Source organism: Rhinoderma darwinii, chromosome 11, assembly GCF_050947455.1.
Source record: "Rhinoderma darwinii isolate aRhiDar2 chromosome 11, aRhiDar2.hap1, whole genome shotgun sequence".
NCBI lineage: Eukaryota > Metazoa > Chordata > Amphibia > Anura > Rhinodermatidae > Rhinoderma > Rhinoderma darwinii.
The window spans coordinates 56696225-56721084 of record NC_134697.1 but is presented as its reverse complement, the minus strand read 5'-3'; the positions used below and the strand labels follow the sequence as shown (position 1 = coordinate 56721084).

Here is a 24860-nt window from a genome sequence, read left to right as displayed (position 1 = left end):
CCAGGGCTACACCTAGGCTTTGTGTAGGGACGTTTTCCAATATTGTTCGCAGAGTTTTTTGCAGGCAGAAATTCTGAAAATTCCGTATTTTTGCGCCGTTTTTCATGGCGTTTTTCGCCCGCGGCCGTTGAGCACTGTGGCAAAAAAACGCAACGAAATACGCTTTCTCTGCCTCCCATGTCAATGAGAGGTCAGAGACGTAAACGCCCGAAGATAGGGCATGTTGCTTCTTTTTTCCGGGAGACGGTTTTTCCGCTCGCTGGGAAAAAAAACTCCTCCACCTCCCATTGAAATCAATAGGAGGCATTTTCGGAAGTTTTTTGGCGCATTTTCAGACGCGGTTTCAGCGTCTAAAAAAATGTGTAAAAAAACCTCAAGTGCCACCGGCAAAAATACGCTGCAAAATACGCTTTTTCTGCCTTCCATTGATGTCAATGGGAGGTCAGAGACGTAAATGCCCAAAGATGGGGCATGTCGCTACTTTTTCCCACGAGACGGTTTTTCTGCTCGCGGCAAAAAAACTCCTCCGCCATCCATGGAAATCAATGGGGGGCATCTTTGGCCGTTTTTTGGCGTGTTTTCCGACATGGTTTTCGCGTCAAAAAAACGTATTGAAAAACTGTGAACTGGCCATAAAGTGACATAGAGTGACAGCTGCACAGGGGTGAAAATCTTGCTAAAAAAAGTGTAGGTGTAGCCCGGCATTAAAGTTTTTCAGAAGTGAGAGAGACCGAGCGGAGATTTGTGTGTTTAGTTCAGAGAATTGCGTAGACTGGATACAAGCGTTATTTCATCTGGCATTTTTTCCTGTAACTGTGATGGAGACTCCTAACAGGGCCTTTGACGCAGATGTGAACAGAGCCTAAGGCCCAATGCACATGGCTGTATTAGGCTGGATTCACACGACCATGTTACGTCCGTAATGGACGGAACGTATTTTGGCCGGAAGTCCCGGACCGAACACAGTGCAGGGAGCCGGGCTCCTAACATCATAGTTATGTACGATGCTAGCAGTCCCTGCCTTTCCATCGAACTACTGTCCCGTACTGAAAACATGATTACAGTATGGGACAGTTGTCCTGCAGCGAGGCAGAGACTCCTATCATCGTACATCACTATGATGCTAGGAGCCCGGCTCCCTGCAGTGTGTTCAGTCCGGGACTTCCGGCCGAAATACGTTCCGTTCATTACGGACGTAACATGGTCGTGTGAATCCAGCCTAACGGTACGTCTCTGTATAAGTTCCAAGTTACATGGAGACGTAATAGGTTACCCATAGACTTCTATAGGGTCCTACAGTACCTTTGTATGAAGTTGTCTCTGTCTGATTTGGCACATGCCATGTTCATCAGATACCGTATCATGGAGATATTCTCCCCTAGAAGCATTGCTTTTAGGGTATGTGCACACACACTAATTACGTCCGTAATTGACGGACGTATTTCGGCTGCAAGTCCCGGACCGAACACAGTGCAGGGAGCCGGGCTCTTAGCATCATACTTATGTACGATGCTAGGAGTAGCATCATACTTATGTACGATGCTAGGAGTCCCTGCCTCTCCGTGGAACTACTGTCCCGTACTGAAAACATGATTACAGTACGGGACAGTTGTCCTGCAGCGAGGCAGGTACTCCTAGCATCGTACATAAGTATGATGCTAGGAGCCCAGCTCCCTGCACTGTGGTCGGTCCGGCACTTGCGGCCGAATTACGTCCGTATATTACGGACGTAATTAGTGTGTGTGCACATACCCTCAGGCCTGATTCAGACGAACGTGTCTGTCTTGCATCTGCAAAAAACAGACCGTATTTAATGCATTTCAGTTCCGTGTGGCATCAGTTTTTAATGTAAGTTTTTCATAAATTGCGAGTGGCTTAAAAAACGTCTGAAAATCAGGAGCTGTTTTCCCTTGAAAACAGCTGCGTATTTAAACAGCTCCTGATTTTCAGAAGTTTTTTTAAGCCACTCGTGATTTTCGCGTATTTTTTTCGCAGCGTTTTTTTACCTCCGTTTTAAGAGCTGTTTTTCTATAGTCTATGAAAAAACGGCTGAAGAAGTGACATGCACTTCTTTGTCACAGCCGGTTTTTTTTTAAAATAATGGGCAGAAGTTTGGAGGCGTTCTGTTTCCGATTTTTTTCAGCCGTTTTTCGGAACATTTATGGCCCAAAAAACAGCTGAAAACACTCTGTGTGAACATCCCCCTAGGGTATGTTAACACAGAGTTTTTTTCAGGCAGAAAATTTTGCCTCAAAATTCCATTTGGAATTTTGAGGCAGATTTTGATCTACCTGCATGCCGTTTGCCGCATCTCTCGCAGCGTGTTTCGCTTGCAAACATTGAGCGCCGTGGGCAAAAACGCTGCGAAATACGCTTTCTCTGCCTCCCATTGATGTCCATGAGATGTCAGAGACGTAAACGCCCGAAGATAGGGCATGTCGCTTCTTTTTCCCGCAACACTGTTTTTCCGCTCGCGGGAAAAAAACTCCTCCGCCTCCCATTTAAATCAATAGGAGGCATTTTCTGACGTTTTTTGGTACGTTTTTTGGTACTCAGTGTGAACTGACCCTTGAATTAAGATAATCTGTGTGCAGAAATGTGGCAGAATTCCGAATGTTAGCCTACGGTTTCTGCCACGAATCTCAGCCAAATCTACTACAGATTTTTTCAGCAAAAGCCAGAGATCTTGAAAATGTTGAGAAACTGAAATACATAATAGGAGGTTTATCAATATTTATGAAGACTTTCCATCAATATTTCCAAAACAAGTTCAGATTTCTTTTGCAATATTATGACATCCGATGTGTTTCTTTCAAATAATTTCTTCTTTCCCAATGATGACTGGTGGACAGTCTGGAGAATAATCTTCTGATGGTAATCCATTTACAGCTGGAAGATTTGTCTTTTTGTCCAGGATTAACATTTTTCTAAATGTTCTTGTAAGGCCCGATTCACACGAATGTGTTAAACGTCCGTGGGACGTCCGTTGAAACAGCGGCTGTCCCACGGACCTATGTAATTCAATGTGGCTGTTCACACAGGCGTTGTTTCAATGGACCGTGTGAAAATAGGACATGTCCTATCTTTTCACGCATCCCTCCATAGACTCTCAACTATGGTGGATGCGTGACATCGTGTCCCGCAGCGCTGAGCACGGATAACCCCTCGGACGTGAAAAACTGCAGGTTTTCACGTCCAAGATGCGCAGCGTTCGTGTGAATCAGGCCTAATCGAAAATGAGGCCACTTACCAGCAGTGTTCCCTATAAGGTGCGCGGCCACGCACCTTCCACGGTCCGCCCGCTCACTAAAGTTTAAAGCCTGCACACTGTCACGACAGCCACATTCACTTGTATGTGCGTCCTCAGGACGCATGTACAAATGATTACAATAGGCTGCTGCTCACGTTAAGCCTGCAGCCTATAAAGCGATGGGCGTCGCACAGGCCGGTGTGATGACGTCCCATCACGCTGGTCTGTGCATGTGTCCCTCCTGCGAGGGAAGGGTAAGTACAATTTTTTTTGGGGGAGCGTGGGGGGGGGGGAGCTGTGTAGCACTATATACAAGGAGGAGTGGGGCTGTGTAGCGCTATATACAAGGGGAGGAGGGGGCTGTGTAGCACTATATACAAGGAGGAGTGGGGCTGCGTAGCGCTATATACAAGGGGAGGAGGGGGCTGTGTAGCACTATATACAAGGGGAGGAGGGCGGCTGTGTAGCACTATATACAAGGGGAGGAGGGCGGCTGTGTAGCACTATATACACAAGGGGAGGAGGGGGGCTGGGTAGCACTATATACACAAGGGGAGGAGGGGGGCTGGGTAGCACTATATACAAGGGGAGAGGTGGGCTGTGTAGCACTATATACAAGAGGAGAGGAGGGCTGTGTAGCACTATATACAAGGGGAGAGGAGGGCTGTGTAGTGCTATATACGGGGGGGATTGTTATGTAGCACTGTATACAAGGGGAGAGGGGGGCTGTGTAGCACTATATACAAGGGGAGAGGGAGGCTGTGTAGCACTATATACAAGGAGAGGGAGGCTGTGTAGCACTATATACAAGGGGAGAAGAAGACTGTGTAGCACTATATACAAGGGGAGAGGGGGCTGTGTGGCACTATCTACAGGGGGGATTGCTGTGTGGCACTATCTACAGGGGGGGATTGCTGTGTGGCACTGTCTACAGGGGGGATTGCTGTGTGGCACTATCTACAGGGGGGGATTGCTGTGTGGCACTATCTACAGGGGGGATTGCTGTGTGGCACTGTCTACAGGGGGGATTGCTGTGTGGCACTATCTACAGAGGGGATTGCTGTGTGGCACTATCTACAGGGTGGGATTGCTGTGTGGCGCTATCTACAGGGGGGTCTGTGTGGCGCTATCTACAGGGGGGTCTGTGTGGCGCTATCTACAGGGGGGTCTGTGTGGCACTATCTACCGGGGGGGTCTGTGTGGCGCTATCTACAGGGGGGATTGCTGTGTGGCACTATCTACAGGGGGGATTGCTGTGTGGCGCTATCTACAGGGGGGATTGCTGTGTGGCGCTATCTACAGGGGGGATTGCTGTGTGGCGCTATCTACAGGGGGGATTGCTGTGTGGCGCTATCGACTGGGGGGGTCTGTGTGGCGCTATTTACAGGGGAGTCTGTGGCACTATCTACAGTGGAGTCTGTGTGGCGCTATCTACAGGGGGGATTGCTGTGTGGCGCTATCTACAGGGGGGATTGCTGTGTGGCGCTATCTACTGGGGGGGGTCTGTGTGGCGCTATCTACAGGGGAGTCTGTGGCGCTATCTACAGGGGAGTCTGTGTGGCGCTATCTACAGGGGGGTTCTGTGTGGCGCTATCTACAGGGGGGTTCTGTGTGGCGCTATCTACAGGTGGGGCTGTGCGGCACTATCAACAAGGGGGCTGCGTGTGATTCTATCTACAGGGGGATGTGTGATGCTATCTACAGTGGGATATGTGTGACGTTATCTACAGGGGGGTTGTGTGGCAGTATCTACAGGAAGGGGGTGTGACGCTATATACAGGGGGTCTGTGTGGCGCTATCTACAGGGAGGAGTATGTTGCTATCTACAGGGGTCTGTATGGTACTATCTACAGGGACAGCGGTATAATGAGGGATTCTTTCATTGATGCCTATAATTGGTTTTTATAATGGTCTATTTTACTGCTGTACTTGTAAGATTATAGTATTTTAAAAAAGTAATTAAAACTAATATTTAAAATAAGTTTTCTTATTCTCTTATTTAGTCGCTATATTAGCGTTTACTGGGGGTATTACTTTTGGTCATCAGATCGCCCACCATTGATGGAGACTCGCCTTGCTCTCTAACCTGCCCTCTCAGGAGCTGTCAAGACTTACATGGAACATTGCTTACCAGTATAGTTATTTAAAAGTCATTTCCACCTTTCGTGTATGCCCACCTAATGCCATTTGCTGAGGTGCCGGAGCTATAATGCCTTATTTAGTTGGTTGTAATGTGACCCGGATCTCCCGCTGTTCATCGGAACTGAGCTTACAGCATCATAAGGTTCTATCATAGCTGTCATAGATTTCACTTCGTACATTCTTTTTTTAATGTATGTTTAGTGCGCTTAGACATTTTTCTAATAGACAATTATTGAAAATGTTATTTCTTTTAGTGGTGCAACTTCTAAGTATCCACTGTACATAGAATCTGCATAACGACACTGTAAAAAGAACCCATTAATCCGCTGGATTGACCGCTCGGCTAATAGCAGCTCCTGTGTTCCCTTGACAAACAATATAATCCTGAAGGTGCATTTAAAGAGGCTCTGTCACCAGATTTTGCAACCCCTATCTGCTATTGCAGCAGATAGGCGCTGCAATGAAGATTACAGTAACGTTTTTATTTTAAAAAAACGAGCATTTTTGGCCAAGTTATGACCATTTTTGTAGTTCTGCAAATGAGGCTTGCAAAAGTCCAAGTGGGTGTGTTTAAAAGTAAAAGTCCAAGTGGGCGTGTATTATGTGCGTACATCGGGGCGTTTTTAATACTTTTACTAGCTGGGCGCTCTGACGAGAAGTAACATCCTCTTCTCTTCAGAACGCCCAGCTTCTGACAGTGCAGATCTGTGACGTCACTCACAGGTCCTGCATCGTGTCAGACGAGCGAGGACACATCGGCACCAGAGGCTTCAGTTGATTCTGCAGCAGCATCAGCGTTAGCAGGTAAGTCGATGTAGCTACTTACCTGCAAACGCCGATGCTGCTGCAGAATCAACTGTAGCCTCTGGTGCCGATGTGTCCGACACGATGCAGGACCTGTGAGTGATGTCACAGATCTGCACTGCCAGAAGCTGGGCGTTCTGAAGAGAAGTGGATGATACTTCTCATCAGAGCGCCCAGCTAGTAAAAGTATTAAAAACGCCCCGATGTACGCACATAATACACGCCCACTTGGACTTTTACTTTTAAACACACCCACTTGGACTTTTGCAAGCCTCATTTGCATAACTACAAAAATGGTCATAACTTGGCCAAAAATGCTTGTTTTTAAAAAAATAAAAACGTTACTGTAATCTACATTGCAGCGCCTATCTGCTGCAATAGCAGATAGGGGCTGCAAAATCTGGTGACAGAGCCTCTTTAAATTAGATCTTTTTGGCTTTTCGGTACAAAAAAAAGCATAAAATTTCACCTCAAACCAAACCCAGTTTTACCACGATTTGCTGCGGTTTTCGATGCGTTTTTTGCCTGTTCGGTTTTCACAGGTCAAACTTGTAAAATAAATGTGTTTCACCTGTAAAAACTGCACAGGTGAATACCACAGCAATTCACAGTAAAATCCAGAAAGTTTTTGCCGTTTATGCATTTCTTACCGCTCGGCCAAAAACGTCTCATCTCAATGCACAATATTACCAATCAGCTCTAAGTTAACTTAGATTTGATCGGTTTTGGGGTTATATTGTATTTCAGAGGCACTAAGCATTCGTAGTCCAGCTGACTGACTGATTTGACCTTCAGCTGCGTTATGCAGCTTCTATGTATAGTGGATACATAGAAGCTGCTGCGTTAAAATGATATTCAATTTTTAATAAATGTCTATTAGAAAAATATTTCTAAACACTAAACAAGTACATTAAATATGGCAGCAGGAGGAAGGAGCAGAGAAAAAAAAAAAAAAAGAGGAAGCAGGCATGCTTCCCTTACAAGTCTATGGAGAGGGGAGGGGGGAAGGAGGAGAGTCAAAAAGACACAGACAGGGGTGCTCCTCATTACTGCTGTATAATGTCCTCCATCCTGCTGCAGCTTCTATATACATGTGATAGAGGAGAGGAGAATACTGCTCTCTCATCTCTGCGTTCAGTATATAGAAGACGTGATAGCAGTTAGGCTTTGGCCACTAGCTCAGAGAAAACTTAGAATTAAAGATACAGCCTGCTGCGGTGAAATCTGCTAATAAAGTCAGAAAACAAATCCTACAATGGCAAGAAATAGTGTTATTTATCATGTACACTCATACAAGAGCTTATTCTGAAAAGTCATATAAAAAGTTAGGTATGCTTTAATCTTCATTGTAGAATTTTCCTCTGTTCAGATGCTTTTGGTGTATGCCGCGGTCTGCATAACAAGTGGCAGTGGTGCCAGTCTTCTTTCATCACATATAAATGGAAGTTCTTTTACAGATTCTCTAAAACCATATCGCTGTTTGATGTTTTTATTATGTGTTTGTTCCGCACCACACATTTACTTTATTAATAAATGCTCAACCCTCATGCTATTTGCGTAAAGTTTTCTTTTTCTTTTGAGAAATAGAAGGCCAAGCCCATTATGTCATCGCTTGAGCTTTTAAATGCATCAATTAGGCATTGTGTATATATGACAAGCAAACTTTTTTCCATCTAATAATAGGACTTAGTGATATAGAGTCATCATTGGGCCGCATAGAAGGGATGAGTCTCAGTTCACATTAATTTACAGGTAGAAATCCCTCTGTTTCTTAAGTTTAGAGGCCATTTGTATAAGTTTCCCCCTAATAGTGGCCTTATGGGCTTCACAGTTTGAGAAGGATGTATCCTCCGGTTTATTCTGAGCAAAATCTAGTTTAAGTTCCGAGGTTAAAGTGTAGCTAAACGTTTGACAAACTTCTGACATGTCATAGTGAGACACGAAGCAGCTGAGCGCTCACATGAGCACTTCAGCTGCTGCGTTCTAGAGATTGGTGGGGGTCTCAGTGCTCGGACCCCCACCAATCCAAACTTCTGACCTGATACTATGACATGTCAGAAGTTTGTCAAACGTTTAGCTACACTTTAATTCCTTTAGTAAAGTAGGGTCGTTCAATTTAGATTCATTCAAGCACTATGGGACTTGTATTGGTTTTAGCCAAAAACAATCCATAGTTATACAGACCGGGCCGTGATCTGACCATGGAACTGAAGGAATGGAAGCTTTTTCGACACTATATAACCATCTAGATGTAAAAAATAAATGGTCTATTGTTGGATCGATCGAATGCCAAGCAACCACCATGTCATGAGAACGACGTAGTTTAGCCAATTGTAAGCCACGTGTAGTTTAGCCAATTGTAAGCCACGTGTAGTGGGAGGGATGTTAAGGGGGATATGCCATCAGTGGATCTATTTAAAGTATGGTCTAATGGGAGCTTGAGATCGTCACCAAAAATGACCCTACCTACAAGGTGCGGGGCCAAAGTCTGAAATAAGCGTTTCAAGAAAGGAACCTGTTTAGTATTAGGGGCATAATAAGTGACAAAGGTGATCTGTTCATCATGAGTTGTTCCAGATATCAAGAGGTACCCGCACTCTGGGTCTGCAACTGTGTTCTGATGCACAAAATGCGTACGATTAGCAAAAAAAAAAATGCCCACTCCTCTCTTCCTCTCATCTGCCAAGGCCATTTAGTAAGTTGGAAATCGAGGATGCATAAATCTAGGACTAGATCTAGAAGAAAAATGCAATTCTTGGAAAAACACTATCACAATGCATAGAATAATAACAAAAGGCTTCTCTTCAGTGGATTATTGAAGCCCTGAACATTATGCATGATCATCTTAAATGACAGAATTGTGTTAGCCATCATATGAAATGTAGAAACAGATGAAATAATGAAACATCATCGAACAGATGACACATTTATAATGTAGGGTAAAGCGAAAAAACAAACGGGGAGAAGAAAAAAGGGGAAAAACGGAAGGGATACAAAAAGCCATACTTCCGAGTCTAGCATTTAAATCAATGAGGCAAGTGGCTGAAGAGCCAAATTAAAAAAATCATTTTAAAATCCAATAGGGTAAAGGAAGAGTGTGCCTAATCTAATCTAGACAAATATACTTGAACTCTCAAGTCAAACATTACACACTCCTATAGGAGGGTACATGTCCGGCTCCTCTGAGCTGGCGGCAGCCACTGTGTTAGACAAAAATAACAGAAGAAATTATCCTCCACAATAAAACCGGTTACACTAAACCAAATTTGACCTTCGAATGCGAGAGATCTCCACAGGATCAAAAGAACTTTGAAAGTAGATCAGTCTATGACCATCAGGTTTCCGGACGTTTAGGTGAACCATTCTTAGACTTTAGGGTCCACAGAGATTTAATCTTCTCCGTTGTAGTATTATCTCGTAGGGAAGACTGCGGCTTTGAGGTGAATCGACTCTCCTTGGCAAGAAATCCCAGAGATTCCAGCAAGTCCTCTCCATCTTCGAGGGTAGAGAAGCTGTTCATGCGGTTGTGGTGTGAAAACACCAGATGAAATGGAAACGCCCATCTATACTATATGTCCCTGGACAGTAGTAGTTGAAGCAGGGGTTTGAAGCTTCGTCTTTTTTGACTTGTATGAGGAGAAATATCCGCATAAATCTGAATCCTATCATCTCGCAGTAATATTGTAATGACGGGGGTGGGGAGACAGACAAGTGAGCCCTAATCTACCCGCCACTCAGTCCCTGCCTACTTGCAACGACCCGCCCTAGGCGATGGGCTACAACTGGGCGACGGTCCCTATGCTCAATAAGTGCACGACAGACAAACAGACAAGGGTACACAGAGCTAGGGGGAGAAAGGGGCAGTTGCCCACGGCAACACCGTGAGCAACAAGAGAAGTGAACAAGCCTAGTCAAACCAGGAGAGTGCGAGGTGCCAAACGCAGAGCAGGAGAGTAGTGAACAAGCCGAGTCAAACCAGGAGTGTACGAGGTACCAAACGCAGAGCAGGAGAGTAGTCACCAAGCCGGGGTCAATATGAAGCAAGGAAAATAGTACAAGAAGCTGCAGCAGGGCCAGGAAACCAAACGAGAAGAATCACAAGCAAAGGAGGAATAGGAAAGGCAGGTATAAATAGACAGAGGGCGGGAGCTAGCTCCGTCTGGCCAGGCTGTGATAGGTTCTCCCACTCCTAATCCTGCCATCCTGAGTGGTGGAAGATGGAGTTAGTCTCACAGACATAGAAGCAGGTGCAGACTGATTATCTATGGGCGTTAACCCCGAAGCTGTGCCTGGCAGATCCTTTACAAATATGGTTTCCTTCTCCGGAGCAGCTTTCGTTATCTTTTCTTTTACTGTATAGTAGTGTGGTTTCACCACAATGTCGGTAGTCCATCAGCCCTAGGTGCAGTGACCGCTCTATGGACCCTGTCGATCTCATAATAGCGCTGGGGAAGGTCTGGGAGAAGTCTTAAATAGATCATCTACTACTGCTTCCAAGTCCGAAACCTTTTCAGGGAGGCCTCTAATCCTAAAGTTTTCCCTGCGGGACCTGTTCACTAGGTCCTCTATTTTACAATGAGCGTCTTCCAATTGTGTATATATATCTTAAATCCTAGAGGTATGCTGATTCACTGTGGTAACCGTGTCATCCATTTTAGTCTCTATGGCTTCAATCCTGTCCCCAAGTTCTTTAAAGTCGGATTTCAAGTCAGATGTAATTTTGATACAAGCTTTCTCCAGTTCTTGTTGGAGCAATTGTGAAAAATCTAACAATGAGATCTTTGTCACCTCAATATACTGTGGAGCCCTCTGCCAACAATGGAGGGGAAGCGTGTGAGCCTCCGGCGTCCTCTGAGTCCATCAGACTCATCTGTACCCCTGTCGCATTCCTCCCTATTGAGGAGCCGTCTGAGGAGTCCTCTCCAAATAGATCCAGGACAGTGCCAGGACTTTTGATCTGTGGAGTACCGGCACTGGAAGCCAGGAGCTGTTCCATTAGCTGGGGGGAGTGTAACTCTGTGATGCTGGCGAAGTGGGGCGGAGGCCGGAATTTGTAATGGCGGCTCCACGAGGTCCGGAGTGGTGAACGCATCAGAGGCTCTGGTGGTTATGCCTCCTCTTTTGGCGTTACCTTTTGCCATCAAGTAAATCCAGGAGAAGTCCGGAGGTATTTCCGATAGGAACTGTAAGTGTCCCGCTGGTGTTAGCTTATTTTAACCGCTCTGGTGTTCAGGGAAGTGCGGAGCTCTAGTGAGAAGCGTCCACCATCAGCTCCACGTGCATGCGCCTCCCGAGACAACCACTTTGATTGCATAACTTTTTACCCCATTACACTGATGAACTGGAACAACCAATTAAAGTACACAGCGTAAACCTTAGGGAATTAAGCCCCAAAAACCGCACCAAATTATGGTGCAGTTTTTTGGGCGCAATGTCCGCTGCAAAATAGTGGTTGAAAGAGTTTATAATTATCCCGTTCTCCGTTGTCATGGCAACATGTCTCTCTGTTGTCTGTGCAGCCTCCTAGGATAAAGCTGTGATTGGCTGCAGCAGTCACATGGGAGGAAATGTCTTCCTAGGAGGCCAGCCTGGATGGAAAACAAAAGAAAGCATTGCTATGACAACACCGGGGTGGTAAGTATACATGTCTTTATTAATTTTAAACCAAAAAAGCTCTGCGACTTTTGCGGTGGAACCGCAGTCTTTTCGCCACAAAAATCACAACATTTGCTATTTGTTACAGGTTTTACCTCCCATTGAATTCAATAAGAAAAACCTGCAACAGAAAAGCAGCAATTCAGAAGCATAAATTGACATGCTGCGGATTACAAGCCGCACCGCAAGTCAATTTCTGAACGTTTTTTCAGCTGAATTTTTACGCGTGTGGATTAGAGTTGTTCAAATCTCATCCACTCTGCTGCTGCTGCTGTAATAAGCTGTGGATTTTCCACAGTGAAATCAGTTGTTGAAAATACGCGGTGTTTACGCAACGTGTGGACCTACCCTTTGGGTAGGAACACACTAGGGGGAAGCACTGCAGATTTTCCACAATGGAATTAATTGCGGAAAATCTATGTCCATTTATGCTGTGGAATTGCTGCTCTTCTATTGTGGTTTTTCCCATTAAATTCAATAGGGAGGTAAAATCCACAACAAAGAGCTGTGTGTTGCGACTTTTGCGGCGGAAATGCTGCGGATTCCGCCACAAAAATTGCCAATGAAAAAAAAGCTTTTTTTAACATTTTTAAATAAATAAAAAAAGTTCATATTTATCCCCCTGCTGTAGTCTTAGCTATGCATCTCCATCCACACGACAAGCTTCTTCTCTACTTCAAGCAGATAAGACATTTTCTTTTGGCTCGTGACCGTTTGAGAGTAGAACTGAACATGTTCGTCCTCCTTCAATCAACTCTGTATGATGCTTGGACGTTACTGTACAGATTGAACACCAGGGGGCGCCATTATTATGAAGTAAAGCGAATATCTCGCAACTAGAGCATTTTTGTAAAATGAGTTAAGTTAAGTGTAGCTAAAAGTTCGATAAACTTCTGACATGTCTGTGACATGTCAGAAGTTTGTATTAGTGGGGGTCTGAGCACTTAGACCCCCACCAATCTCTAGAATGAAGCAGCTGAAGTGTTCGTGTGAGCGCTCAGCTGCTTCGTGTCTGTTCGGCTTTTTCCGGAAATAAATGTATCGGTGTACGGACTCAATAGAAAGTCTATGAGCCCGTACTCCGATACATTTATTTCCGTAAAAAGACTAACAGAAACGAAGCAGCTGAGCGCTCACACGAACGCTTCAGCTTGGGGGTCTCCGTGCTCGGACCCCCACCAATAAAAACTTCTGACATGTCAGAAGTTTGTCAAACATTTAGCTACACTTCAAATTACAAAGTTGCTCAATTTTTACTGCTAAATTATATTGTTCTAACATTTAATACTGGGACAGTCCCTCTGAGGGGTTAATAACTGAAAAAAAGATCAAAACTAGAAACCGTTGTCCGCAAACCCATTTGTATTTCTAGGCACATTTTCATTTGTGTACTGTGTTTGTAGGTGTTTGTTACAAATCAATCGTCCGATTAATGAAGTTTTGGTCTATTATTCCTCCATTGCCATTTAGCATGCATCTGTCCCTAATGGCCTCACATAGTGACTTTTTCTATTGAGGTAGTGAATGCTCCACTGTTGGTGTGTGATCACGTTTTGTTGGGTAGGCATTCATTCCTTTTGTTCAAAAACACAGAGGCTGAGTGCTACAGGAGTAGTGTTAATGGTTTTTGCAAGATGAACAAAGTTTCATGACATTAAAACAACATGGAGAAAGACCAATAACAAGATATTCTTTTGATGTTTAAAGGGTTTTTTTCCGGAGCGAACACTTTTATGTGTCAGTGCTTTTAACCTCGGAATGTGATTACATTTGTGATGCACCTACTTATCAAAATTGGCCCCGTTTCCCGATGCTGCCATGGGGCTCATGACTGGTGACGTCACTAACTTTGCCCGCTCTGTTTACCAGCCGTATACCTATCACGTGGTCAAACTGTTACGTTTATGCCTGGTATACGCCACGTAACTATTGACGTGTCGTGTATGGGCCGTTCTGTTTTACAGCGAGGAAAGAGCATGTGCGGTCCCCGCTGTTCTACCACTCGTCCGCATGCGCATTCCTGGCTGTATAACAGAACAGCCCATACATGGCACTAGTGACGTGACGTCTACCAGGCAGAAACTTTTAACTGTTTGACCACGTGATGGGTATATGGCTGGTAAACAGCGAGCAGAAAGGGTGACGTCATCAGTCATGTGCCCCATGGCAGCATCGGGAAACAGGGCCAATTTTGTATCACAAAATGTAATCACATTCCGAGGTTAAAAGCACTGACACATAAAAGTGTTTACTCGGAAACCCCCTTTAAAGATGACAGTGACTTAAATAGTTTTGTAATAATAATTAGATACAGGTTGCATTGTGGCATTTTTCCATTCTCTGTACTTAAATCGGTTTATGGCTGTATTCACACTTTGCATGTGATGTATTCTACTGGTTGCCTAAACTAGAATTGGAAACTCTTAAGCGTTAAATTATACCTCACTTCCCTGTACATCCAACTCCTTCGTCTGGCTAAGGAAAGTGTGAACTGGACCAAAATGTTTAGCAATTTTCAACCTACACTTTATTGAACATGGGTACAATTGGTGACATCTAAAACACAAGAACTAGCTTTTGATTTGACAAAAGTCACTTAAAACTGATCAGTCCCCTTGAGTTGAAAGTCTTTGGGACTTTCTAAAAAAAAATGTATGTCATTATTATTTTTGTGCTGCTCAATAAAAATCTAAATACTTACCTAATAACGTACTGGGTCTCCTGTCTCTGGTGCTGCAAACTGGAGCAGACCGGCAGGAATTGGTGAGTTATGTCATCAACCTCTGCCCTCTCACACCATAGAAGAGACTGTGCCAAAGGCTAGGATTAGGCACCAGCATAGTCTTGAGGATGACTTGAGTTCAGACTACTACTTACCCCAGTGACCAATGCACATGGGCAGTCGTCTGCAGCAGCATCTTTTTACTGTTAGCAGAATTTTGGTAAAGTAATAAATGTGAGCCTCCACATCTGAGTATTGTTTTACAACTCCTGCTCACAAAAGAGCCATATGACGGCATCTGTACACTTACATGGGGCCCTACTGTATTTTCGTATATGCGTGGATTTTTACGGACGAATACAGAAGATACTGTGAAGAATCTACTAGAAAAAATATTGCGGCATGCTCCAGCGGGTGCCGCATTCCTAAACTCTTCTCTCCTAGAAGCATTGCTTCCAGTGGCGAATAACTCAATAATGTGCTGCTGTACGGAGTACCATTTGGTGCCACGTGGAGTGCCGCAGGGGCTTTATGTGCCTCTGTACAGCCACCTTCAGAAGGCTCTGCTGTACAACAGTGAAGGTTTACCATTGGGATCAGCTTTTGATTTACTAATCTTGACTTTTTTTGACTTGTAAACTTGTTAGTAAATATTGTTCTCATACTGACTATATTCATGCAGTGGAATTAATGCCGTCAAGGAGATGAGGATGATCATCTGTGCGCCAGAGCCTACGGACAATGCAGGGCAGATTTCGTAGATGAACTATATTGATAAGTTTATTATTATTATTTTATGTTCATTTCTGCAGAAAAGAACAGATCGTCTGTCACATATTTCTCTCTCCTACTAATAATCTATTGAGGTGAATCTACAAAGAAGGATTATGTGATCTTGTTGGGCCTCACCCTTTAATATACAATAATATCAGGTGTTACTGGTTTAACAGCTACTGTCAGTAATGCTACACAATTACATCATTTTTTTTTCATGGCTCCATATATTTTGTTGTACATACATACTTGTTTCCGCTCCGCTACTGATTTATCAACTGTTCTAAACCATAGAAAAGTGATTTTTAGGCATTTTACGGCATACTCGCCTTAGGAGGCGTGGCTTATTAAAAGGGGCAGGGCCACCATAGCCCAACTAGCTTATTATAGCGTAAATTATAGAGGAAAACTATCTCCGTTTCTAACTGGCATAGATTTCACTCAGTGCGGCGTAGCAAGGTAGAGGCCCTTACCAGGCCCCGTACCCAGATAAGACTACCCCACCCCTGTGAACATGTATTCTCACCTCCCCACTCCCCTTCGCTTCTCTCCGGGTTCCCTCAGCATGTTGTGACTCCTTCATGATACTAGCGCCGGCCAGCCTCCGGACGTTGTTTTTGACGCAGCACTCACGACGTTGAGTGCTGCATCGCATACAAGGCCCCGACGCTGCTCAGTGTCAGGACCTTGTATGAGCCGTGGCCTGTAGGGGAGAAGTGAGGAGCTGAGAATACATATATATTTTTTTTAAATTCTATGTCTGATGCGAGTGGGAGACTGGTGTATGAAATGTCAGTCTTCGTACATCTGCCCCACTGTCATTTGGTAATACTTGAAACTCACAAAATACCAGATTGGCAATTCTGGATTTACATGGCTAGACATTTTAGGCAGTGTGTAAATGTTTGAGCTATAAATATGACACGTTATGTTCCCTGCCGAGTCGCACTCCTCTAAATGTGTATGAAAGAGATTTTCGAGTTAAAAAAAAAAAAAAAAAGTGTTCAAGGGGGATGCAATAAAATAAAACACCTGACAGATTCCATTCCAGCACACTCTTTTTATTTTATTTCCTGTAGTCTCAAGGGCGCTTGAGGGTTAAGAGTGGAATAATTAACGGCCCTGGTATTTAAAAGGGGTATTCCCATCTCAGAATTTTTTATAGGACATCCACAGGATATGCAAAAAACATCCAATTAGATGCTGCCTCTTGCCTATCTCTAAAACGCGGACCCCATCCTGCCGCTGTTGCTGGGCTCCGGCCACTGACTGATGTGATGTGGCCGGGTTTTACTGAAATAGCCAAACATGTTTTCCTACGCTGTCTCTGTAACTCCCATAGAAGTGAATCTAAGTTACGTAGACAACTTAGCACAGCTTATTTACACATTCTCAGATCTAACCAGTATTCAATTATTATAGGTAAGCACTGGAAGAACAGCTACGACTGAATACAAAAAGAATGGCAGAAGCTGTAGCCAAAGTAGCAAGAAAGGTCAATGAGTTGGTGGAAAGTGGAGGACACCATCTAGGTAAGTTAAGTATTTTATGTTTAAAAAGTCTTATGACTACCAGTCAGCTCTTTGGCATTCCACATAAAAAACAATTCTGAAGCATATTTTCTTATAACTCTGCCTTGTGCTGTTCCTCTGTTACTCCTCTTGGAAATATGTTAATAAATTTCCAACTGTGTGTTACCATTTCCCTTTTCAGTAGCGAATGCCTCTACACATTCTCATATTATCCAATAAATGCTAACCGTGTCAGTCTGTGAAGGGATAATCCCTGTTGAAGAGGGGAATGGTAAGGCCCAGTTGTTCATTTATTAATACGTTACCAGTAAGAATAAAAGAAAAATGGCACAATGTGAGGTGCATCAGCATTGTTATTTTATGGGAAGAGAGGTATCCCGAGTCAGGAGAGCTGAGATGTTTTCTTTAAGGCTATGTGCACACGGTGAGAGGCTTTTACGTCTGAAATGACAGCCTGTTTTCAGGAGAAAACAGCTGCCTCGTTTCAGCCGTAATTGCTCCTCCTCGTATTATGCGAGGCTTCTCTGACAGCCGTAAATTTTGAGCTGTGCTTCATTGACTTCAATGAAGAACGGCTCAAATTACGTCTGAAAGAAGTGTCCTGTAAGAACAAGCAACATTTTCTGGACCAACGACCTGCAGGCTTCCCTGAGCTCTTAGGGTGTGTTCACATAAGCGTCAGGCTTCTGTTCGTTGGTTTTGTTAGACCTTTCCGTCGGAGGAGCCCATGAATTGAAACCTTAGCTTCCGTTTGCAATACCATTGATTTTAATGATAATTATTCCGTTGGTTTTGTTCCGTAAAGTCTCCGTTTTCTTAGTGGAAACGATAGTGCACTCGACTGCTCTATTGTTCCGCAGAAAAAACGTGAAACTTTATGGAGCGGAAACCAACTCCAATGGAAGCAACCAAGGACGACAAAAGGACTGAATAGCCAATCTCCACTGATGAGTTTGGGCCAAAAAGAAATGTTAGGAGAGAGAATAATTACTCTATATTAAAGAGCGGTTTCCCAGTCCCCGTGTTTGAGGAGTGGAATCAAGCACACCTTACATCAGAATGGGTAGGAGGTTTGATCATTATTATATGCAAGGGGACGTGTGGGGGGAAAAATAAATGTATAAAAAATGGAAAACTTATTTTTTAAAGGGACAGCGCAAATAGCTGTTCTTTTTTGTACATGCATAAGCTTGTAAGATGTTTTGAAATGTACTACTTGATGTCTTCCTATGTATACACGTGACATGGGAGAAGAAACCAGCTCCTTATGAAAATTTGATACGTGTTCAAAGTCCTTTACATGTAAACATTGTTTCATACACTTTTAAAAGGAATTAACAGTAAAAGTTAAGCCTTAGAATTCTATTTTATTTCCAGTAATGTTTTTGATAATTGCAAAGGATTCCATTAAGATACATCTTCAGTGCAAGATTGGTGAATTTCACTGCTTTTCTATTTACTAATAGCTATAAATGATGTATTCTCTGGCAGAAGGAATTCACTCCATACCAGTCCTGATTTATAATTCTCGCTAATGCATTCCTGGGGGTTGTCTTATGCCTAAGACGTCGTCCTTTATTCTGCATTTACAAGTTAAAAGCTTGTCTTTTATATTATATTGGTTATACACATTTCCTATTACTGTCCAGCAGGGGGCAGTGCATTCTAGTTATCCAGATATATTATTCAAGCTATAAATTATACCCAAGATTTGCTGTATTAATGCAGCTTAACTGTATAATGTAAAGTTTAAAGGCTCATTCTTGTAGATCGCTCATTGTGAAAATTTCAACACCTGTCTCAATATTTTAAGTAATTTAAAATTAGAATAAATATTATATTACGTTTGCAGTCAGAGGACTAACTTGCAGTAGCATGGTGGCAAAAAAACTATTTAAAATAGGCCACTAAGCGAGTGTGGGGGCTTGGGAGAATGCATTGGTCTAAAGTGTGCAGTGTCTTAAGGGGTTGTCAAGTTGTAGCAATTTTTTTTTTTTTGTATAATTAAAAGTTATATAATTTTCCAAATGACATTCTGTATTAATTCATCATGGTTTTCAAGATTTCTGCTTGTTGACATTCATTAGGAATATTCATTGGGGGGGAATCTATTAACAACATTTCTACGCCAGTTTTTTGGTATAAAAAGTTGCAAACAGCACAAAAATTGCAATTTGCTGTGAAGGTTTTTAAAAAAACGTTGTTAGCGGAAGGGGGCCAAGCCACCCGTAACCCAACAAATATATAATAAGTTATGCCAGAATGTGGCGTAATTTATCATGCAAATCTATGCCAGCTCATCTATAGCAACCAGTGTCAGGCAGCTGCTGCCAAGACAAATAAAATCATGAGATGCCTAAAAAGAGGCAAAGCTGCTAATGAAAAGAATATAGTTTGACCTCTATACAAATCACTAGTCAGACCACAGATGGAAGATTGTATACAATTTTGGGCACCTGTGTATAAGAAGGACATGGCTGAACTAGAACAGGTGCAAAGAAGGGCGATCAAGGTAATTAAGGGAACGGGTGGATTGCGTTACCAAGAATGCTTCGCAAATTTGGCACTATTCAGTTTAGAAAAAACACGGCTTGGGCTTTGTTCACATCTGCATCAGTGTCCCATTCTGATGTTCCGTCGGAGTGGTATTGATTCCGTCAAAACGACTGAATCTTTGGACAACTGAGATGGAAGCCATTGGCACCGCATCCATCACCATTGCAATCAATAGTGATGCAAAAGGAAACCTATGGTTTCCGTTTTTCATTTAGGGTCCCTCCCGTTCTAACGGGAAGCTCCAATGAAATGTGAGAACGAAACCCTGACGCAGATTTCAACGAAGCCTTAGGGACAGTACGGAGATCTTTCTACACCTAGGCCTGTAACAATAACAATGGGGCATCCTCTACGTCTAGAGGAGGAAAGGTTTCACCACCGTTACAGACGGAGATTCTTTACAGTGAGAGCAGTGACACTATGGAACTCTCTGCCACAGGATGTTGTGATGGTTGATTTATTGAGCAAGTTGAAGAAAGGTCTTGATGCCTTTCTTGAAAAATATAATATGACATGTTATCAGTACTAGATTCTGGAGATGAGACGTTGATCCAGGGATTTACTCTGACCTTTCTTTTCTTCAACAGGATCAACAGATTTTTTTTTCTTCAGGTTTTCTTTTCAGCTTCTAATTATAAATCAGATTGTTTCCATGCACTGAATGCAAGCAGGGCTCTTGAATATGATGAGGACACTCGAGACTCGTTTCAACACTGAAGTGCTTTGGGTCAGTCACGTGGTGCTATTTGGGCAATAAAGCACTCTAAATTGGATGAAATGTACACTTTAAGTTGGCCCCCCGAATGGGAGTAGAGTAGCACTTGCTAATCGGATTTAGGAAGGGGTCAGTTTGGTGACCGATACCCTTTTAAAGTCACAACAGACAAAGCAGACCGCACCACTTAAACAATAATTTGTGCACTATTTGCTACACACCCAAAAACAAACATAAGAATAGAAGATAAGAAAGCGAGCGGTGTGTGAAAAGAACAGAAATGCGCACTGTTCTACTTCTAAAGTACTCTCACAAAGAAAAACAGACAATATTGTATTAAAAACAATTGAAAAGTACCAGCGACCAAGGAATTAGACCATGATAAGCTGATCCCTCCTTAACCATTCCCCAAACCAGAGTAGCGCTTCCCCCTATGAACTTGGGTTGTATAATAGGAGGAGGAGGGCATAAACTCTCAAGCAATGACAAAGTTACGATATATACACTGTCCAAATTCATATAATAAAAGAACAATTTACAAAGAAATTATAAATCCTTTGTACTATTAACACGTTATAGTTAAAGAAGAAACATCTGCCCGAACAAAAAACAAAGTGCAAAAAACCATCAGAAATTACCTGATTTTTTTTTTTAGTAATAGCGAAGTATCACCAATAAAAAATGGAGAAGCAGGAGGCATGGTACCTGGAAGCCCTACCGTATTACCACTGACTGTAGGTACCTCAGGATTCCCTTTTTAAAATGTGTAAACTTATGTATCCAAATGGATTTTTAAATCTAGAAAGTATGCAGGAACCAGAAATCACTAACAATATAAAAGCATAGGGCAGGTATATGCCTTCGGCTGACGCTATTTTGTGGCATGAAACGTGTCGGCAGAAAATGGACTAAGGCTACCTTTTCAGCCATTCAAAATCTTTGGTGTATGGTTGACAGGATAAGTAGTGGTGTCAGTGCAGAAACACGATATTGAAGCCTGTTTGATAAGACCACATCATTTTATATGAACTGTGGCACCCTCTGGCGGCGTAGTTTGGAAAACACCAGTCATTACAATTCTGTATTACCACCCGCTATTTAAAGGGGTTTTCCAGTCCATAAAACTTGATGGCCTATCCTCAGAATAGGCCATCAATAGCTGATCGGTCGGGGTCCGACTCCTGGGACCCCCACCGATGAGCTGTTTTGAGGGGGGGGAACGCTCGTGTTAACGCTGCTTCCCCTTCATTTCTACTTGCTCACTGTGAATCGTCGACGCGTGTAGCGGCGATTCACGGTATTGCCTGCAGCCATCTCCCATTGAAGTGAATGGGAGAAGAAGGCTGCAATACCTGTGAATCGCCGCTAAATGTGTGTTGACGATTTACAGTGCGCAAGTAGAAATGAAGTGGATGGAGCGCTCGTACGGATAGACCATCAATTTCTGGGGACTGGAAAACCCAAGTTTCTAAAACTAAAAATGTAGACCCCAAAAATAACATATAACTAATCTGCATACGTGTTAGGGTACATTTTTAAGACTGGCATTTTATACACCAGTCTTAATCTGAAAAGTGCTGCAGTAAAATTCACCTGATTTATTAAGAGGCGCATAATAGGTTTTAGGTTTTGCACGAATTGAGACTTTTCTAACTGGCGTAGAGCGTTTAATAAATTCACTCCATTGTACTTACCCATCATGATATGACATGATTTTGCCCAGTAGGTGGCAGTCTGTCACTTTCTAACAATACTTTTTTTTATTGGTGTGTAAACCAAAACGTTACTGGTAAGAGATACCTGATCTGGATTATTTCATGTTAGTCTGTTACATAAATGGCGATTTTGAGCTCAAAGCCATAATTTTCTGTCCAGAATAAGATTACCCCTGGATGCCAATATGTAAAATGACAACATTATATTAAGCGAGAATCATTTTCCCTTTCACATTATAGGGTGTTTCCACATAAGTCCTTGTTGTACATTACCACAGATTTCTTCACAAAAATTGTCGCAGTTAAAATGTCTGCCGTTGATAAATGATAGAATACTTCAATGAAAAGTTCAACATAGAGCGATTTCAAGACAGGAATAGTTCACTCAGACAGGTTGATTCGAGGTTAATTTTTGTTATATTTGGGGAGAAAAGCCGGCAAAGATTCCAAAGTAAACAGAAGACCTTGGATTCTGGACCAGACATAACACACCTACCAGCAAAGTCCCTTCACTGGCTCCCCATTGCCTAGCAAATTGATATTAAAATACTCACCATGTCCGTGACCCATAAGGCAGACCACAATCTGTCTCCTGCTTATACACTCTATGGAAAAAAGTATCAGGACACACCTCTTAGGGCTCGTCCACACCTAACGGCATTGCTGCATATTTTCAGTCTGGAATTGCAGATGGAAAATACACAGCAGAATACAGTAGCAGCAAAGTGGGTGAGATTTAACAAATCTCATCCACACGCTGCGTAAAATTTCCATCCAGAAATTAGCCTGCGGTGCGTATTTTTCGTACCATAGCATGTCAATTCCTGCTGTGGAAAGTGGACAGAATTGCTGCGTTTTTCAGAGGAAATATCCGCATCTCCCAGCATTGGAATAAACGCTGCAAAATCCGCACCATTTTCTGCAGTAAAAAATGTAGAAAATGGTGCGTTTTTTTTCGCAGCGGATTGTCTGCTAATTTTAACAGAAACGGTGCAGAAATGTTCTGCAGCAGTTCCGTTACATGTGGACAAGCCTTTAGGCTAAATGCATGTGTTGTGGAATTTATTGCAGAAAATCTGCATCAAAACCGCAGGTAGTTCCACAGGTAATAGCCACACCTAATAGTGCAATTTTTGATTTTTGGTGCGTTTATTTTTAAAATTAGCCAGATAACGCAAGATAAATTGGCATGATAAGGATTTAAAGAGGCTCTGTCACCAGATTTTGCAACCCCTATCTGCTATTGCAGCAGATAGGCGCTGCAATGTAGATTACAGTAACGTTTTTATTTTTAAAAAACGAGCATTTTTGGCCAAGTTATGACCATTTTTGTAGTTATGCAAATGAGGCTTGCAAAAGTCCAAGTGGGTGTGTTTAAAAGTAAAAGTCCAAGTGGGTGTGTATTATGTGCGTACATCGGGGCGTTTTTACTACTATTACTAGCTGGGCGCTGTGAAGAGAAGTATCATCCTCTTCTCTTCAGAACGCCCAGCTTCTGACAGTGCAGATCTGTGACGTCACTCACAGGTCCTGCATCGTGACGTCCACATCGGCACCAGAGGCTACAGTTGATTCTGCAGCAGCATCAGCGTTTGCAGGTAAGTCAACAGAGCCTCTTTAAGAATACCCACTGCAGGTCAAATTATGTGCAGAAAAAACCCGCAACATGTAGATGAGATCTCTTGAAGTCTCATTTACTTTGCTGGTACTGTATTACGCTGCGGGTTTGCCATCCAAAAATATGCGCGGCAAATCTGCACGTAACACGCATCATGTGCATTTGGCCTTAATTATTGAATTCAGGTGTTTCATTCAGTCCCATTGCCACAGGTGTATAAAATCCAGCACTCGCCATGTTAACTAACATTTGTGAATGAATGGGTCGTTCTAAAGAGCTCACTGATCTCCCACGTGGTCCTGTAATCGGATGTCACTGTTGTAACAAGACAGTTCCGGAAATTTCTTCCCTCCTACATAGCCCACCATCAATTGTGAGTGGTTTTATTGCAAAGTGGAAGCGTACAGGAACAACAGCTACTCAGCTACTAAGTGCAAGCCACGTAAAGCTACAGAGCAGGGTCACCGAGTGCTGATGTGCATAAAAGTCACCAAAGCACTTCAGTTATTCAAAACCTCCTCTGGCATTAACATCCGCACAAAAACCAAGCTCAAATTCAGCAGACTTTTTAGAACGACCCATTCTTCCACAAATGTTTCTAGAGGCAGACTGCATGGCGAGGCGCTGGATTTTATACACCTGTGGCAATGGGACTGAATGAAACACCTGAATTCCATGATTAACCCATTAGTGACCGACCATTCGTGTTTTTACGGCAGCCACTAACGGGCTTTATTCCGATTCAATAGCCTTTTATGGCGCTGTATCAGAATAAATAAACCGCGCCAAGAGCAGTTAAATCTCCCTTTTCTCAGCTACCAGAGGTAGCTGAGGACTGAAGGCAGACCTGCTCGAACAGGCGAGATCGAAATTAGCATCGATCTCGCCCATGTAACCTCACCAAAAAAGTCAATAAATTATATGTACCCCAAAATGGTGCTATTTAAAATACAAATTGTCCCGCAATAAAAAAAAGTCCTTATACAGCTATGTCGACTGAAAAAGAAAAGTTATTGCTACTTGAAGGCAACGATGGAAAAAAAAAATTGCTCGGCCATTAAAGTTTAAAATACCTTCGGTATTAAGGGGTTAAGAGGTCGATGAACGAGCATTGGCTCTTTCATCGGCTGGTTGTATCGTTTTAAATGCCCAAAATATTATCGTTGTCGGCAGCACATCTCCCTGTATCCATATCATTCTGCCGACATGATAGATATGTATCGGGACGAGCGATCAGAGTAACGGGCGCTCGTCCCTGTACTGGCTCCTTGTCAAAGGAGCAAACGAGCGCCGATCAACGAGTTGTCTCTTTGATCGGCGCTTGTTTACATGGCCCTCGTCGGGCCGGGTGATACTGCCTTTAAACTCCAGCAACCT

At 43.1% G+C, this 24860-nt stretch overlaps 1 protein-coding gene across 2 annotated transcripts in view; it reads left to right on the top strand.

The window, feature by feature from the left end:
* The window catches only part of LRRC20 (leucine rich repeat containing 20), a 495648-nt gene that overhangs the window by 778 nt on the left and 470010 nt on the right, over nt 1-24860 (top strand). The window contains exons 1-2 of one of the 2 annotated variants that reach the window (XM_075841569.1): nt 11745-11830; nt 16770-16879. In XM_075841569.1, the coding sequence (XP_075697684.1) occupies nt 16810-16879 (70 nt within the window). In that variant the 5' untranslated portion in view covers nt 11745-11830; nt 16770-16809. Of the gene's footprint in view, nt 1-11744; nt 11831-16769; nt 16880-24860 lie in introns of those variants that run through there. The other variant, XM_075841568.1, reaches the window with a different exon arrangement.